Consider the following 16,972-nt stretch of genomic DNA (forward strand, 5'->3'; position numbering starts at 1 on the left):
ATATTCTATGTTTTAAAAAAATGTATGTAGGGTTAATTGATAGCCCCTGTTTTTATCCCTTATATGGTTATTTGTGCTGTCTTTTTTGTTCCTTTAGGCTTGCTAGGTTCTCATCAATTTAATGAGGCTTTTCAAAAGACCAACTTTTTGGCTTAGTTGATCTTCTTTAATGTGTGTTTATTTTCAGTTTCATCAATTTTTGCTATTATTTTCATTTCCTTTTCTACTTTCTTTGTACTTAATGTGTTCCTTTTCTAACTAAGGATATAAAACCTTAGTTTGTTATTTTTCTACCTTTCCCTCCTCAACATATATACCTTTGGGATGATAAATTTCTGTCTAGCAGAGCATCCCACAAGTTTTGATATGTTTTATTACTTTTCAGTTAAAGTATTTTCTAACTTTCACTGAGATTTCTTCTTTGAAAATTATTTTTAAACTTTCAGACAAATGGAAATCTTTCTAGTTATTTTTCCCATTGATTTCTAGCTTAATTTTACTGTATGATTTGAAGTTTATAAAATTTATTGAGATTTGCTTTATGGCCCAGAAAAGATTATTTTAAAAAAATTTAAAAATTGTTTTATGTGCATTTAAAATAATAAATTTTGGATGTAGTGTTTTATATATGTTGATTAGGTCATATTTTAAAATAATATTATTCAAATCTTCTTTATTCTTATTGATCTCTATCAGTTATCATATAACATGAAATGTATATTAAAATCTTTTGCTTGGAGTATAGATTTTTCTGTTTCTCCTCATAGTTATGCTAATTTTAAATTTACATATGGTGGTGCTCTGTGTGCATACAAATTTAGAATTGTTTTACCTTCCCGGTTTATTGAATATTTATCTCTAAGTAATGCTTTTTGCCATGATGTTTGCGTGCTATAACTTTCCCATCCTTTTACTTTTAACCTTTCTTAATATGTACCATGTAAGCAATATACATTTACAAAATCCATTGTGCTAATTCTTTTTTTTTTTGCGGTACACGGGCCTCTCACTGTTGTGGCCTCTCCCGTTGCGGAGCACAGGCTCCGGACGCACAGGCTCAGCGGCCATGGCTCACGGGCCCAGCTGCTCCGCGGCATGTGGGATCCTCCCAGACCAGGGCATGAACTCATGTCCCCTGCATCGGCAGGCGGACTCTCAACCACTGCGCCACCAGGGAAGCCCCATTGTGCTAATTCTTGACTTTTGATTGGCACATTTAGTTAAACCAGTCATTAATATTTTGAGGTTTAAATATGCCATCTGACTATTTGCTTCCTATTTGTCTCACTAGTTCTTGTTTTCTCTCCTTTCTTGCCTTCTCTACATTAGTTGAGCATATTTTATTATTTCATTTCCACCTCCCCTCCCCCAAACATCACTCCACCCTCTGACCATTAGCTTGGTAGTTATACATTCTTTAAGTAGTTATTTGAGAAATCACAATATGCATCCTTGATTTAACACAGTATATTATAAATCAGTTCTTTTAATTCTTTCCAGACAATGCAAGGACTCTGGAACACTTTAACTTCATTTACTCTACTCCTGATTTATATGCTACTGTTTTTATATATTTTAATTCTCTCTCTATATTAACCCTTATAAGGCATTATTATTAATGTTGTTTTATGTAGTCATAATTACCCATATTACCCATTTACCCACATCTGTACCTTCTCTTGCTCTTAATTCCTTCTAGCCTCTCTGAGCATTCATGTGGAATCATTTTCTTTCTGACTGAAGAACACCTTTTAGTATTTTCTTTAGTTCAGATATGCTGGTGATGAAATCTCTGTTTTTGCTTGTCAGAAAAATGTCTTTATTTTACCTTCTTTCTTGAAGGATGTTTCCACTGGATAAAGAATCTAGGTTGTTATTTTCTTTTGAAACTTTAAAGATATCATTTCATTGTCTTCTGATTCAGTCTAAAGCTTTGCTCCTTTGAAGTTGAACTACCACCCCCCCGCAAAGATTTTCTCTTTGGTTTTCTGTAGTTAGTACTATGATATTTTTTAGTATGAGTTTCTTTTGATTTATTTTTACTATTTTTTTCCTTAAGGAGTCTTTTTTTTTTTTTTTTTGCGGTATGCGGGCGTCTCACTGTTGTGCCCTCTCCCATTGCGGAGCACAGGCTCCGGACGCGCAGGCTCAGCGGCCATGGTTCACGGGCCCAGCCGCTCCGCGGCATGTGGGATCCTCCCGGACCGGGGCACGAACCCGTGTCCCCCGCATTGGCAGGCGGACTCTCAACCACTGCGCCACCAGGGAAGCCCCCTTAAGGATTCTTGAATCAATGGTTTGATGTCTTTCATTAGTTTTGAAAAATTTCGCCTATTATTTCTTCAAATATTGTATCTGGTAAGTCTTTTCTCTCTTTTCTTTCTGGGATTACGGTACACATATGCTACGCCTTTTCACTCTAACCCTCTGTTGCTTATGTTCTTTTTAGTATCTTCTATCCTTTGGTCTAAGTATCTTGCTTTGGATATTTTCTTCCTATCTATCTTACAGTTCAAACATTCTTCTTCTTCTTTTTTTTTTTTTGCGGTACGCGGGCCTCTCACTGCTGTGGCCTCTCCCATTGCGGAGTACAGGCTCCGGATGCTCAGGCTCAGCGGCCATGGCTCATGGGCCTAGAAGCTCCGTGGCATGTGGTATCTTCCCGGACCGGGTCATGAACCCATCCCCTGCATCGACAGGCAGACTCAACCACTGCCCCACCAGGGAAGCCCCAAACATTCTTCTTCAGCTGTGTATATTTTGCTTTTAAACCTAGGCACTATGTTCCTAAACTCATTGCATTTTTCAGTTCTAGAATTTTGATTCCCTTCTCTTTTTTAATTTTAGTTCTCTGCTACAATCCCAATTTAAAATAATTTCCTCCAACGTATTCGGAATAGTTAAAGTCTGATAACTCTATTATCTGGATCACTTGTGGTTCTGTTTCTATCATTTGTTGTTTATCTTCTTGTTGTTTTTAAAATCATGCTCTCTTGTCATCTCATGTGCTAATTTTTATTCTATACAGAATACTGTGTTTGAAAAATTGTAGGAGGGATATTTTGAGACTCTGTTATCTTCCTCTGGGGAAGATTTTCATTTGCTTCTGGCAGATGGCTAGGGTACATTATCAATTGAAGATATTCTTAATCTAGTTATAGGGATTGAGAAAATTTGAAACATGATACAGTTGCTGCAAGAGCTGGACTATTTTTGTTTATTTTTACTTCTAGGGTACAGCCAAAGAGCTAGAGGTTTATCAAGGCTTCCCCTTCTTGGAGACTTTGAACTACAACTTTTATTTTTCTGGCTCCTCAAAACTATCAAAATCTCTTCTCAGTAGGGCCAAGTGATGGGGGAGTTGGTGTGGCAATATCCTTATAAAAGGGTAACATGAAGGAGCCTTGTGGTGATGGAACTGTTCTGTACCTTGAGTATGGTGGTGATCATATGAATTTACATGTGATAAAATTGCATAAAACTAAACACACATACAAACACAAATGAATGTGTGTAAAATTGGTGAAATCTGAGTAATGTTGGTGGATTATATCCATGTAAGTTTCCCTGTTGTAGTGTTGTTATGTAAGAGGTCATCATTGGTGAGACTGGATGAAGGATACATGGGATGTCTCTGCATTGTTTGTTTTTTTTAATGTGGTAAAATATACATAACACAAAAGTTACTATTTTAACTATTTTTAGGTGTATAATTCAGTGACATTAAATACATTAATGATGTTGTGCAACCAACATCACTATTCATTTACAGAACTTTTTCATCATCCCAGACAGAAACGCTGTACCCATCAAATAACAGCTCCCTATCTCCTCCCTCTTCCCAGCTCTTGGTCGCCCTTATTCTACTTTCTGTTTCTATGAATTTGCCTATTCTAGGTACCTCATATAAATGGAATCATACAAGACTTTTTCTTTTGTGTCTGGCTTATTTCATTTAGCATAATCTTTTCATGGGTTATCCATGTTGTAACATGTATCAGAATCTCATTCCTTTTAAAGGTTTAATAATATTCCTTGTATGTATATACTACCTTTTGTTTATTCATCTGTTGGGGGACATTTGGGTTGTTTTCAGCCTTTGGCTATTATGAATAATGCTGTTATGAACACTGGTGTACAAGTATCTGTTTGAGTCCTTGTTTTCAGTTCTTTCTTGGCATATACCTAGAAGTGGAACTGCTGGATCATATGATAATTCTATTATATCTAACTGTTTGAGGAACTGCCAGATTGTTTTTAACAGCAGATGCACGATTTTACATTCCCACCAGCAATGCACTAGGGTTCCACTTTCTTCACATTCTCACAAACACTTGTTTTCTGGATTTTTTTGTTTGTTTTGTTGTTTTGTTTTGTTTTTTGGTTTATAATAGCCATCCTAATGAGTGTGAAGTATTATCTTATTGTCATTTTGATTTTCATTTCTCTAATGACTAATAATGTTGAGCATCTTTTCATGTACTTATTGGCTATTTGTATATCTTGGTGAAATGTCTAGTCTAGTCCTTTGCCCATTTTAAAATCAGTTGTTTGCTTTTCTGTATTATTTCTTACAGCTGCTTGTGGGTCTGCAATATATATCTCACAATTAAAAAGTTTAATAAAAAATTCTTTTATATTTTCTCAGCCTTTCAGCTGCCTGTTCTTAAAAGCAGCTGATGTCCTTAGTGGAAAATTTGCCCCCAATATGTAGTTTCTGTGGGTTTCCTTCTTCCAAATCTATGCCCCGTTGTTCTTCATTACCTTTTTTAAGCTCACCAGCACCTTCAAATAGCTGTTTTAAACATTTTTGTCCAGTTTTTCTATCTGTTCTCAGGGAAACAGTTGATCCATATTGCCTAACTCACCATTATTGGCACTCTCTTTTTGTTCACTTATGGTTTTGCAAAAGACAAAAATGTTTACATAAATTTAAAAGTAAATTTTTAAAAGCTAATTGTTTATGAAGCTTAAAAATTGCACTAAGTCTTTACTTAGTAAAAACATTTCTGCATGTTATGGAGATGATATGGGCTAGGTATATGGGGGAAAATGGCATAGTTTGTTCCCCATCTTACAATATTTCAAGAGAGGAAGATGTGCTTAAGCCATTCTTACTGTCATAAAAAATACACTTATTTTATTAGGGTCTCCTGCTTAAGCATCATCTCTGCAGAGATGCTGTGTTGGGGGTCCCCAAAACCACTCTTTGTTTTGATGATTCACTAGGAGGGCTCATGGGTCCCAGAATAATCAGAAAAAAAGAAAGGTAAATGGGATGAAGTCTGGAGGAAACCAGGTGCGTGCTTTCAAGAGCCCTCTCCCAGGATATGCTTGATTCCTCCAGCAACTCGTTGTGACAACACGTGTGAAATGTTGCCTGCCAGGGGAGCCCACCCAAGCTGGTGGTCCAGGGTGTTTGTTGGGGATCAACACATAACATATATGGCCCCTACATGAGTAATCTCAATTACTGAAGTTCTAGAGCCCCATAGAGAAGGCAGGTGTTCATTATAAATCACGTTGTTAGCATAAACTATAAGAACAAATTAGTACCGCACGCCTCAAGGCCTCAGGCATGCGAACATACTGTTATCAGACTGAACATTCAAAGAGCTCCGTTCCCAGGTGCTGGCCAAGGACCAGTCATGAAAACAGGGCTTTCCCTGAGAATGTGCAGGGTTTGAGCAACCCAGGCCTGCTAAGTTAGCCCATTTCCACACAGAGTTCTTCCTGGACCAAACCTGAGGAAGGAAGCACCCATTTTACTCTCTAGTCCCTCACCCTTCAGTGTGTTTCTTATTGGCACTTATCACTATCTGACTTTGAGCTATATAATCATTTATTTATTTGACACTACTTAAGTAACATATATTTCTTATCTATTATCATTCTTTCTCCACTAGAATAGAAGGCCAGACACTGTTTTGTTCACTGTTGTGTTCTCAGTGTCTGAAACAGAGCTTGGCCTATTGTAGGTACTCAACTGATATTTGCTGAGTAAATGAATGAATGAAAATGATCATTTATGCAATTACTTAGAAATGCCAATAATACTGGCTGGATCTCAGTTATTGGGACATGCTGTTATTCTATGAATGACAATTTTCTCAACAGTTTATTTCTCTTTCCTGAACAGGTCTATAATTCAGTAGCCAGATCTTTCCCTCGAAGGTTTGTTTTGCCCTTACATGTCGGTTTGAATGCCCCTGAGGGAAAGAACCTCAGCCCCTTGACCTATTCTTCAGCCAGTGCTGTGAAACAGGCTGATGGAAAGGTATGCTATGAATGGACATTAGACTAACACTTTGATCCTCAGTAGTGTTTCTTCATTCACTAGTAAAGTAGTGTGGCTATGTAGTGTGGCTGTTCTCCACAATGTTTGGTGCCCAGTAAGTTTTATAACATTCAGCTGAGCAGGGTAAGGTCATGGAGCATGGCTTGCAAAAGAGCCACAGAATTCTGGGTGGGAGTGAGCAGTGTAGTTACCTATCCCTTTTGTGTTTTGAAACAAATATATGAAACTTTCTAATGGTTGTGGAATGTCTAAGTATTTGAGATAGGAATTGACCATCCCCACCTTTTAGATAATTTGCACTTACATATCATTGTGTAGCTAACAATGTCTCAGCTTTAGTAGAATAAAAGCCCACTTTTACCTCCTATGCCATTTGATAACTTAGTCACAAAACCAGATAATCTTTTATATGTTCATACACATGATGAAAAGAGGAACAATATTAAAAAATGACATAGAACCTCAGTTTTCAAGCCCTGTCAAAAACTCTTATAGGGTGTTAGCCCCACGCTGACCTACACTGAAAAAAGTAAGAATTAAGCAATCACTACAAATCCTTTTATGCCCTCATTTAGATTTTGTGCTCTTATGAAAATCTATATCCTGAGGACCTAGAAGAGGAAGGAGGTGTTGAATTTCCCCAGATCAACTATGGCCAATTCAGTGGCAAAAAGTATCAGTTCTTCTATGGCTGTGGCTTTCGGCATTTGGTGGGCGATTCTCTGATCAAGGTTGACGTGGTGAACAAGACACTGACGGTAATGAAATTCTCTTTCCTTTTCTGAACTCTTAAAAAACCTATTCTGCCCTTTGAATTAATTTCTGTTTTTTTTTAAGGTAGGTCTTGAGATTTTTTACTATTTAAGCACCTCAGCCACTTACTTTTATTAAATCTGAGCCACTTACTTTTACTATTTAAGCAGCTCAGCCACTTACTTTTATTAAATTATGGAATCACATAGATTAGGGGTATGTTCCCTCTAGGGAATCTAAATGAACCACAAGCCCAGAGAAACAATTCTATGCTTGATAGTATTTTGAGAGAAATCATGGGACACCTCTATTTCAAGTTGATGGGAAACTATTATTACACCAGTTGTGTTTGATGATAATGGAATCTACAGCTGCAAAAGCTCCCTCTTCTATATTTAACTCAGTAAGCCCGATTCTTCTACTGTTGGACCATCGCACTGACAGTCAAATTCATGCTGGGACTGACAATAACTATAGAAAGCTTCCAGTTCATAACCAGTCTTTTATCAAATACTTTTTTGGGGACTTACAGGTTTGGAGAGAAGATGGCTTTTATCCCTCAGAACCTGTTTTTGTTCCAGTACCAGGAGCCAATGAAGAAGATGGTGGGGTTATTCTTTCTGTGGTGATCACTCCCAACCAGGTAAATGTATTTCCGTCATCGTCAGAAAGAGAAATAGCACTGGGCCTTCTGAGGGTTATATTTAGTGATGCTGTTGATGGTTTATTTTGATTCCAATTTGGCACCTTCTCCCTTTTCTTCCTCTCCTTATTATTTGGGTACCCTTTTATCATAATCAGTACTTTATTACTGTTTTAAAGTTCTAGTTTAGAACCATAATAATAATTAACATTTGCATAGGAATTTATTTACAAACCTCTTTCATACATATTATCTTATTTAGTCATCAAAACAACTTTGTGGGGTACCATTTTACACGTAGAATTTGTAACTTAAGGAAGTTGAAAGAGACTTGCATCAGATCTCATAGTGGTAAAGCCAGTATTTAAATCCCAAACTTCTGAATTCTAGTCTAATATTTCATACCACCATCTGTGCTGCCAACTTAAATTGAGTGACCCAAGGGACTTCCCTCATGGTCCAGTGGGTAAGACTCTGTGCTCCCAATGCAGGGGACCCGGGTTCCATCCCTGGTCAGGGAACTAGATCCCGCATGCATGCCGCAACTAAAGAGTCTGCATGCCTCAGCGAAGACCCGGTGCAGGCAAAATAAATAAATATTAAAAAAAAAAAAAACCTAAAAAAAAAATAAAATAAATAGAGTGACCCAAAAATCTAATGTGATAGGCCCTGACCTAGTGTCTCAAAAATGTTGATATCTTTTTTTTTTTTTTTTAATTTTTTAACATTTATTTTATTTTTTTAGAGAAGTTTTAAGGTTCACAGCAAAATTAAGGGGAAGGTCCGGAGATTTCTCATATAACCCCGTCCCCACACATACCATCCTCCATTATCAACATCCCCTACCAGAGTGATACATTTGTTACAATTGACGAACCTACATTAATAATCATAATCACTGGAAGACCAGAGTTTATATTACATTACAGTTCACTCTTGGTGTTATATATTCTATGAGTTTGGACAAATGAATAATGACACATATCCACCATTACAGCATATTTTCACTGCCCTTGAAATCCTCTGTGCACCACCTATTCATCCCTTCCTCTCACCCCCAGCCACTGGCAGTCAATGATCTTTTTATTGTCTCCATGGTTTTGCCTTTTCCAGACTGACCTGTAGTTGAAATCATATAGTATATAGGCTTTTCAGATTGGTTTATTTCATTTATTAATATGCATTTAAGATTCCTCTGGTCTCTTCAGGGCTTGATAGCTCATTTCTTTTTAGCCCTGAATTTAACACTGAATAATATCCCACTGTCTGGTACCACAGCTTATTTATCCATTCACCTACTGAAATACATCTTGGTTGCTTCCTAGTTTGGGCAATTATGAATAAAGTTGCTATAGACACTGGTGAGCAGGTTTTTGTATGGGAATAAGTTTTCAGCTCCTTTGGGTAAATACTAAGGAGTGTAGTGGCTGGATTTTATGGTAAGAGTATGCTTATTTTTCTAAGAAACTGCCAGACTGTCTTCCAAAGTGGCTGTGCCGTTTTGCATTCCCACCAACAATAAATGAGATTTCCTGTTGCTCCATATCCTCATCATCAGCATTTAGTGTTGTCAGTGTTCTGGATTTTGGCCATCCTATAAAGTGTGTAGTGGTATCTCATTGCAATTTCCTAATGACATATGATGCTGAACATCTTTTCAAATGTTTGTTTGCCATCTGTGTATCTTCTTTGGTGAGTTGTCTCTTAAGGTCTTTGGCCCATATTTTAATTGGGTTGTTCGTTTTCCTTTTGTTGAGTTTTAAGAGTTCTTTGTGTAGTTTGGGAAACAGTCCATTACCAGATGTGTCTTTTGCAAATATTTTCTCATAGTTTGTGGCTTGTATTCCCATTCTCTTGACATTGTCTTTCACAGACCACAAATTTTAAATTTTAATGAAGTCCAGCTTATCAATTATTTCTTTCATGAACCATGCCTTTGGTCATATTATCTAAAAACTCATTGCTGTAATGAAGGTCATCTAGGTTTTCTCCTATGTTATCTTCCAGGAGTTTCATCATTTTGTGTTTTACATTTATGTCTGTTATTCACTGGGGGTTAATTTTTTTGAAGGGTGTAAGGTCTTGTTGTAAGGGTGTATGTTGACTGATTTTTTTTTTTTTTGCATGTGAATGTCCAGCTGTTCCAGCACCATTTATTGAAAATGTTATCTTTTCTCCATTTGGTCCTTTGTCAAAGATCAGTTGACTGTATTTATGTGGGTCTATTTCTGGACTTTCTGTTCTGTTTCATTTGTTTATTTGATCTATTTGTTTATTCTTTTGCCAATACCACACTGTCTTGATTACTGTTGCTTTACAGTGAGTCTCAAAGTCCAGTAGTGTCAGTCCTCCAACTTTATTCTTCTCCTACAATATTGTATTGGGTATTCTGGGTCTTTTGCCTCTTTGTATAAAGTTCAGAATCATTTTGTTGATATCCACAAAATAACTAGTTGAAATTTTTATTAGGATTGCATTGAATCTGTAGATCAAGTTGGGAAGAACTGACATCTTGACCATATTGAGTCTTCCTGTCATAAACTTGAAATATCTATTTATTTAGATCTTCTTTGATTTTGTTCTTCATAGTGTTTTCATTTTTCTTATATAGATCTTATACATATTTTGTTAGATTTATACATATTTCACTTTTCTGGGTGTTAATGTAAATGGTATTGTTTTTTTTTTTTTTTTTTTTTTGAAAAGAAAAAAAAAAAAAGGTGTTCATGAGAGTTCCATATTAGAATACAAGTTTTCCTTAGGCACCTGTTTATGTATGCTATTCTGCTCTTTACAATAAATAATTAAATTTAAAAGACTTAATTCCTCACTTTTAAGACCTTATTAGTTTACAAATTACATATTGACCTATGCTAAATTTTATACCGACCCATGCTAATGAATTCAGTACAGAAAACAAAAAACACTGCACTCAAGCAAACTACATATATATATATATATATATATATATATATATATAACTTATATGAGAATTGCTACTCCAGCTTTCTTTTGGTTTCCATTTGCATGAAATACCTTTTTCCATCCCCTTACTTTCAGTCTGTATGTGTCTCTAGGTCTGAAGTGGGTCTCTTGTAGGCAGCAAATATATGGGTCTTGTTTTTGTATCCATTCAGCCAATCTGTGTCTTTTGGTGGGAGCATTTAGTCCATTTACATTTAAGGTAATTATCGATATGTGTGTTCCCTTTCCCATTTTCTTAATTGTTTGGGGTTTGTTATTGTAGGTCTTTTCCTTCTTTTGTGTTTCTTGCCTAGAGAAGTTCCTTTAGCAGTTGTTGTAGAGCTGGTTTGGTGGTGCTGAACTCTCTCAGCTTTTGCTTGTCTGTAAAGGTTTTAATTTCTCCATCAAATCTGAATGAGATCCTTGCTGGGTAGAGTAATCTTGGTTGCAGGTTTTTCTCCTTCAACACTTTCAATATGTCCTGCCACTCCCTTCTGGCTTGCAGAGTTTCTGCTGAAAGATCAGCTGTTAACCTTATGGGGATTCCCTTGTGTGTTATTTGTTGTTTTTCCCTTGCTGCTTTTAATATGTTTTCTTTGTATTTAATTTTTGACAGTTTGATTAATATGTGTCTTGGCATATTTCTCCTTGGATTTATCCTGTATGGGACTCTCTGTGCTTCCTGGACTTGATTAACTATTTCCTTTCCCATATTAGGGAAGTTTTCAACTATAATCTCTTCAAATATTTTCTCAGTCCCTTTCTTTTTCTCTTCTTCTTCTGGAACCCCTATAATTCGAATGTTGGTGCGTTTAATGTTGTCCCAGAGGTCTCTGAGACTGTCCTCAGTTCTTTTCATTCTTTTTTCTTTATTCTGCTCTGCAGTAGTTATTTCCACTATTTTATCTTCCAGGTCACTTATCCGTTCTTCTGCCTCAGTTATTCTGCTATTGATCCCATCTAGAGTACTTTTAATTTCATTTATTGTGTTGTTCATCGTTGCTTGTTTCATCTTTAGTTCTTCTAGGTCCTTGTTAACTGATTCTTGCATTTTGTCCATTCTATTGTCCATTCTATCTCCAAGATTTCGGATCAACCTTACTATCATTATTCTGAATTCTTTTTCCGGTAGACTGCCTATTTCCTCTTCATTTGTTAGGTCTGGTGGGTTTTTATCTTGCTCCTTCATCTGCTGTGTGTTTTTCTGTCTTTTCATTTTGCTTATCTTACTGTGTTTGTGGTCTCCTTTTTTGCAGGCTGAAGGTTCGTAGTTCCTGCTGTTTTTTGTGTCTGTCCCCAGTGGCTAAGGTTGGTTCAGTGGGTTGTGTCGGCTTCCTGGTGGAGGGTACTAGTGCCTGTGTTCTGGTGGATGAGGCTGGATCTTGTCTTTCTGGTGGGTAGGTCCACGTCTGGTGGTGTGTTTTGGGGTGTCTGTAGACTTATTATGATTTTGGGCAGCCTCTCTGCTAATGGGTGGGGTTGTGTTCCTGTCTTGCTAGTTGTTTGGCATAGGATGTCCAGCACTGTAGCTTGCTGGTCGTTGAGTGAAGCTGGGTGCTGGCGTTGAGATGGAGATCTCTCGGAGATTTTTGCTGTTTGATATTATGTGCAGCTGGGAGGCCTCTTGTGGACCAGTGTCCTGAAGTTGGCTCTCCCACCTCAGAGGCACAGCACTGATTCCTGGCTGCAGCACCAAGAGCCTTTCATCCACAGGGCTCCTTAATTTGGGATGATTCGTTGACTATTCAGGTATTCCACAGATGCAGGGTATATCAAGTTGATTGTGGAGCTTTAATCCGCTGCTTCTGAGGCTGCTGGGAGAGATTTCCCTTTCTCTTCTTTGTTCTCACAGCTCCCAGGGGCTCAGCTTTGGATTTGGCCCCGCCTGTGCGTGTAGGTCGCCGGAGGGCGTCTGTTCTTTGCTCAGACAGGACGGGGTTAAAGGAGCCGCTGATTCGGAGGCTCTGGCTCACTCAGGCCGGGGGGTAGGGAGGGTCACGGAGTGTGGTGCGGGCCTGCAGCGGCAGAGGCCGGCGTGACGTTGCAGCCTGAGGCGCGCCGTGCGATCTCCCGGGCGAGTTGTCCCTGGATCCCGGGACCCTGGCAGTGGCGGGCTGCACAGGCTCCCCGGAAGGGCGTGTGGCTAGTGACCTGTGTTCGCACACAGGCCTCCTGGTGGCGGCAGCAGCGGCCTTAGCGTCTCATGTCTGCCTCTGGGCTCCGCACTTTTAGCCGCGGCTCGCGCCCGTCCCTGGAGCTCTCTCAAGCAGCGTTCTCAATCCCCTCTCCCCGTGCACCAGGAAACAAAGAGGGACGCAAAAGTCTCCCGCCTCTTCGGCAGGTCCAGACCCCCCCCCGGACTCTCTCCCGGCTAGCCGCGGTGCACCATCGCCCTGCAGGCTGTGTTCACGCCGCCAACCTCAGTCCTCTCCCGGCGCTCCGACAAAAGCCGGAGCCTCAGCTCCCAGTCCCGCCCGCCCCGGCGGGCGAGCAGAAAAGCCTCTCGCCTGGTGAGTTCCGGTCGGCCCGATCCTCCGCGCCGGAATCCGGCCGCTTTGCCCTCCGCACCCCTGTTGCTGTGCTCTCCTCCGCGGCTCCCAAGCTCCCCCACTCCGCCTCCCGAAGTCTCCACCCGCGAAGGGGCTTCCTAGTGTGTGGACACTTTTCCTCCTTCACAGCTCTCTCCCGCTGGTGCAGGACCCGTCCCTATCCTTTTGTCTCTGTTTAGTTTTTTCTTTTGCCCTAACCAGGTACGTGGGGGGTTCCTTGCCTTTTGGGAGGTCTGAGGTCTTCTGCCAGCGTTCAGTAGGTGCTCCGTAGGAGTTGTTCCACGCGTAGATGTATTTCTGGTGTATCTCGATATCTTTTTTTTTTTTAATATTTATTTATTTATTTGGCTGCACTGGGTCTTAGTTGCAGCACATGGGATCTTTAGTTGTGGCATGCGGGCTCCTAGTTCCCTGACCAGGGATCGAACCTGGGCCCCCTGCACTGGGAGCATGGAGTCTTAAGCACTGGACCACCAGGGAAGTCCCAATAATGTTGATATATAACTTCTTGTCTAGGGCAGTCTTGTGGCAGTAGGTTCACTTTGAGTACCAGCTTTGATCAATTATTACTGGCTACCTGGGGTGTTGGATTCTGAGGCTTTTTAAGGTTTAGATGTGGAAAGTGCTGTGATCAATTAATAATGCCTGCCATGGGCTTAGGAGGACTTTGTCCTCATGCCAGGTACTTGCCCCTCCTGTAATTAGACCAGGGCAAATCTCAGTCTGCCTTGCAATGCTACCTTTTGAACAGCTCCAAAGTAACACAAAATGGAGACATTTCATTTTAGAAGAATTTTTATGTCTCTTAGGAGATTGAAAGGGGCAGGTAAAAAGATCCTTAAACCCAAAGAGATCCTATGAAGGTGATTGATACAGAGAACTTATTCTTTGCTCTACATATGTACTTCTTCAGGTGTAATTTCCTTTTCTGTTCAGTTCAGCATTCTGCAGACATTTAGTGAATGAATAGGCAAGGCACTGTGCCAGATGCTGGGGGTGGACATGAAGATGAGTAATATGTAGTCTCTTAGGAATTTTATAGCCCACTGGAGGAAACAGACAGATTTTTTTGTAGGAAAAAAATAAGAGAGAATATTCAGTATTGGCTTTCCTTTTCTAGAATGAAAGAAATTTTCTCCTAGTCTTGGATGCCAAGAACTTTGAAGAACTGGGCCGAGCAGAGGTGCCTGTGCAAATGCCTTACGGGTTCCATGGCACCTTCGTGACCATCTGATGGAACATCCACAAGGTCTGGGAACTAGGTTTTAAATGAATGTGCTCTGTACAAAAGAGAGAGCAAAGGTGCACCTTACCTTCCAAACCATAGACACCTGGTTTTAAAATTTCTATTAAAAATGGAATTCATGAGATAATTATGGTTTTATATTTTCTTAGGGATCTTCCTTGAAAACATTAAGCAAGTGTTGATACAACCTTTTGAAGAGAGTTTTAAATTTATATTTACTGGATATATCTTACAGGTAATAAGAATACATGAAAGAAAAACTAGACCTGATTATCACCACCAGATAAGTGGGTGACAGAGGTTCCCACACTTGGGAGAAGAAATACAGATAACCATAGCTAGTAGAATACGAATATAGGTCTGAAAAGCCCCTTGTTTTTTCCATTACAGCCTGCCTGTTGCTACTGGTCCTAAGGTACTCACAGAGGCTGTCATGCTTGGAGGCTCCTTCTAAACTGGCTATTTCTCTGCTGTCCAGAGCAGACGCCACTGCAGTTGAACCACCAAGTACCACCTCCTACCCTGCCCCCAGCTCAGCCTTGGGAGGCTGTTGTTTTGAGGGATGTTGTTAAAATCAGGCATTTTTTCCTAATCTCCAGGTGTCTAGTTCTTCAGAGAACGATGAAAAGTTGGTAGTTCTTACCATTCAACCCAGCAATTCCACTACTGGGCATATACCCTGAGAAAACCATAATTCAAAAAGAGTTGTGGGGCTTCCCTGGTGGCGCAGTGGTTGAGAGTCCGCCTGCCGATGCCGGGGACACGGGTTCGTGCCCCGGTCTGGGAAGATCCCACATGCCGCGGAGTGGCTGGGCCCGTGAGCCATGGCCGCTGAGCCTGCGCATCCGGAGCCTGTGCTCCACAACGGGAGAGGGCACAGCAGTGAGAGGCCCGCGAACCACACACACACACAAAAAAAAGAGTTGTGTACCAAAATGTTCATTGCAGCTCTATTTACAATAGCCAGGACATGGAAGCAACTTAACTGTCCATGAACAGATGAATGGATAAAGAAGATGTGGCACACATATACAATGGAATGTTACTCAGCCATAAAAAGAAACGAAATTGAGTTATTTGTAGTGAGGTGGATGGACCTAGAGTCTGTCATACAGAGTGAAGTAAGTCAGAAAGAGAAAAACAAATACTGTATGCTAATATATATATATATATATATATATATATATATATGTGGAATCTAAGAAAAAAAAAAGGTTATGAAGAACCTAGGGGTAAGACAGGAATAAAGACACAGACCTACTAGAGAATGGACTTGAGGATATGGGGAGGCAGAAGGGTAAGCTGTGACAAAGTGAGAGTGGCATGGACATACACACACTACCAAACGTAAAATAGATAGCTAGTGGGAAGCAGCCGCATAGCACAGGCAGATCAGCTTAGTGCTTTGTGACCACCTAGAGGGGTGGGATAGGGAGGGTGGGAGGGAGGGAGATATGGGAACTTATGTATATGTATAACTGATTCACTTTGTTATAAAGCAGAAACTAACACACCATTGTAAAGCAATTATACTCCAATAAAGATGTTAAAAAAAAGGTGGTAGTTCTTCATTTAATTGGGCAACAGGTGGCACTAGAGACCATATAATCTTTGCATGTCTAAACCCCTTTAGTTTTATTTTTATTTTTTTTGCTGTACGCGGGCCTCTCACTGTTGTGGCCTCTCCCGCTGCGGAGCACAGGCTCCGGACACGCAGGCCCAGAGGCCATGGCTCACAGGCCCAGCCGCTCCGCGGCATGTGGGATCCTCCCGGACCGGGGCACGAACCCGCGCCCCCTGCATCAGCAGGCGGACTCTCAACCACCGCGCCACCAGGGAAGCCCAACCCCGTTAGTTTTTACCAACAGCCCAAATCAGCCTAGATCTGTCATTTAAACCTCACGTCAAAATACCGTGTTCCCTTTTCCTTCAGTTATACTCCAAGCCCAGGCCAGTTAAACTGTGCATGTTCCATGTGCATGTTGAATGGTGCTGGAGAAGCCCCCCAAACATGTAGTTTGGGGCAGTGTGAACTCATTAGGCTCACGGCACAGTCCTGGACCAACATAGTCAGTTTCTCTTCAGTTTTCCTTGAGAGTTATTATAAACATCACAAACCCTATTCACCTTAGCAAAGGGTTCCATACATACAAATGCCACATGTCAGGGTTTGCATTGTGGCAATAAAATAAAGGTTCTAAGTTTTGTGTCTGTGTTGGTGAGATACAGAGCAATAGCAATAGGTACGGAATAGAAGATGCCTAAACAGAACTAATATAGCAGATGTGGGAGCGTAGAGGCTGAGATAACCATAAGAACATAAATCCCTTGGTGTTTCACAGAAGTCTTCAAAAAGGCATTGTACTCCCCCAGATCAGACATGGAAGTTTGATCCAGATCTTATTTGGATCTGAAAGGTGAAGAAGACTCCAGTGGACATCTGGGAGGTACATAGGTACATAGGTTTCAATGCATAACAGGATGACTGAGGGTGAATTTGGTGAGCACCTTTACATAGA

General features: G+C 40.1%; 1 protein-coding gene and 1 long non-coding RNA gene across 7 annotated transcripts in view; both read left to right on the forward strand.

Annotated features, from left to right (window-relative positions):
- BCO2 (beta-carotene oxygenase 2) overlaps positions 1-15,631 on the forward strand; it is a 58,191-nt gene extending 42,560 nt beyond the window's left edge. For all 6 annotated transcript variants that reach the window (XM_049713110.1, XM_049713109.1, XM_049713111.1 and 3 more), the window contains 4 exons: positions 6,140-6,277; positions 6,874-7,056; positions 7,584-7,694; positions 14,328-15,631. In XM_049713110.1, the coding sequence (XP_049569067.1) occupies positions 6,140-6,277; positions 6,874-7,056; positions 7,584-7,694; positions 14,328-14,441 (546 nt within the window). In that variant the 3' untranslated portion in view covers positions 14,442-15,631. The remainder of the gene's footprint in view (positions 1-6,139; positions 6,278-6,873; positions 7,057-7,583; positions 7,695-14,327) is intronic.
- LOC125965129 (uncharacterized) overlaps positions 1-16,972 on the forward strand; it is a 117,295-nt gene that overhangs the window by 78,173 nt on the left and 22,150 nt on the right. The window lies entirely within an intron of this gene.

The sequence above is a fragment of the Orcinus orca genome, chromosome 8 (assembly GCF_937001465.1).
Source record: "Orcinus orca chromosome 8, mOrcOrc1.1, whole genome shotgun sequence".
Taxonomy (NCBI): domain Eukaryota; kingdom Metazoa; phylum Chordata; class Mammalia; order Artiodactyla; family Delphinidae; genus Orcinus; species Orcinus orca.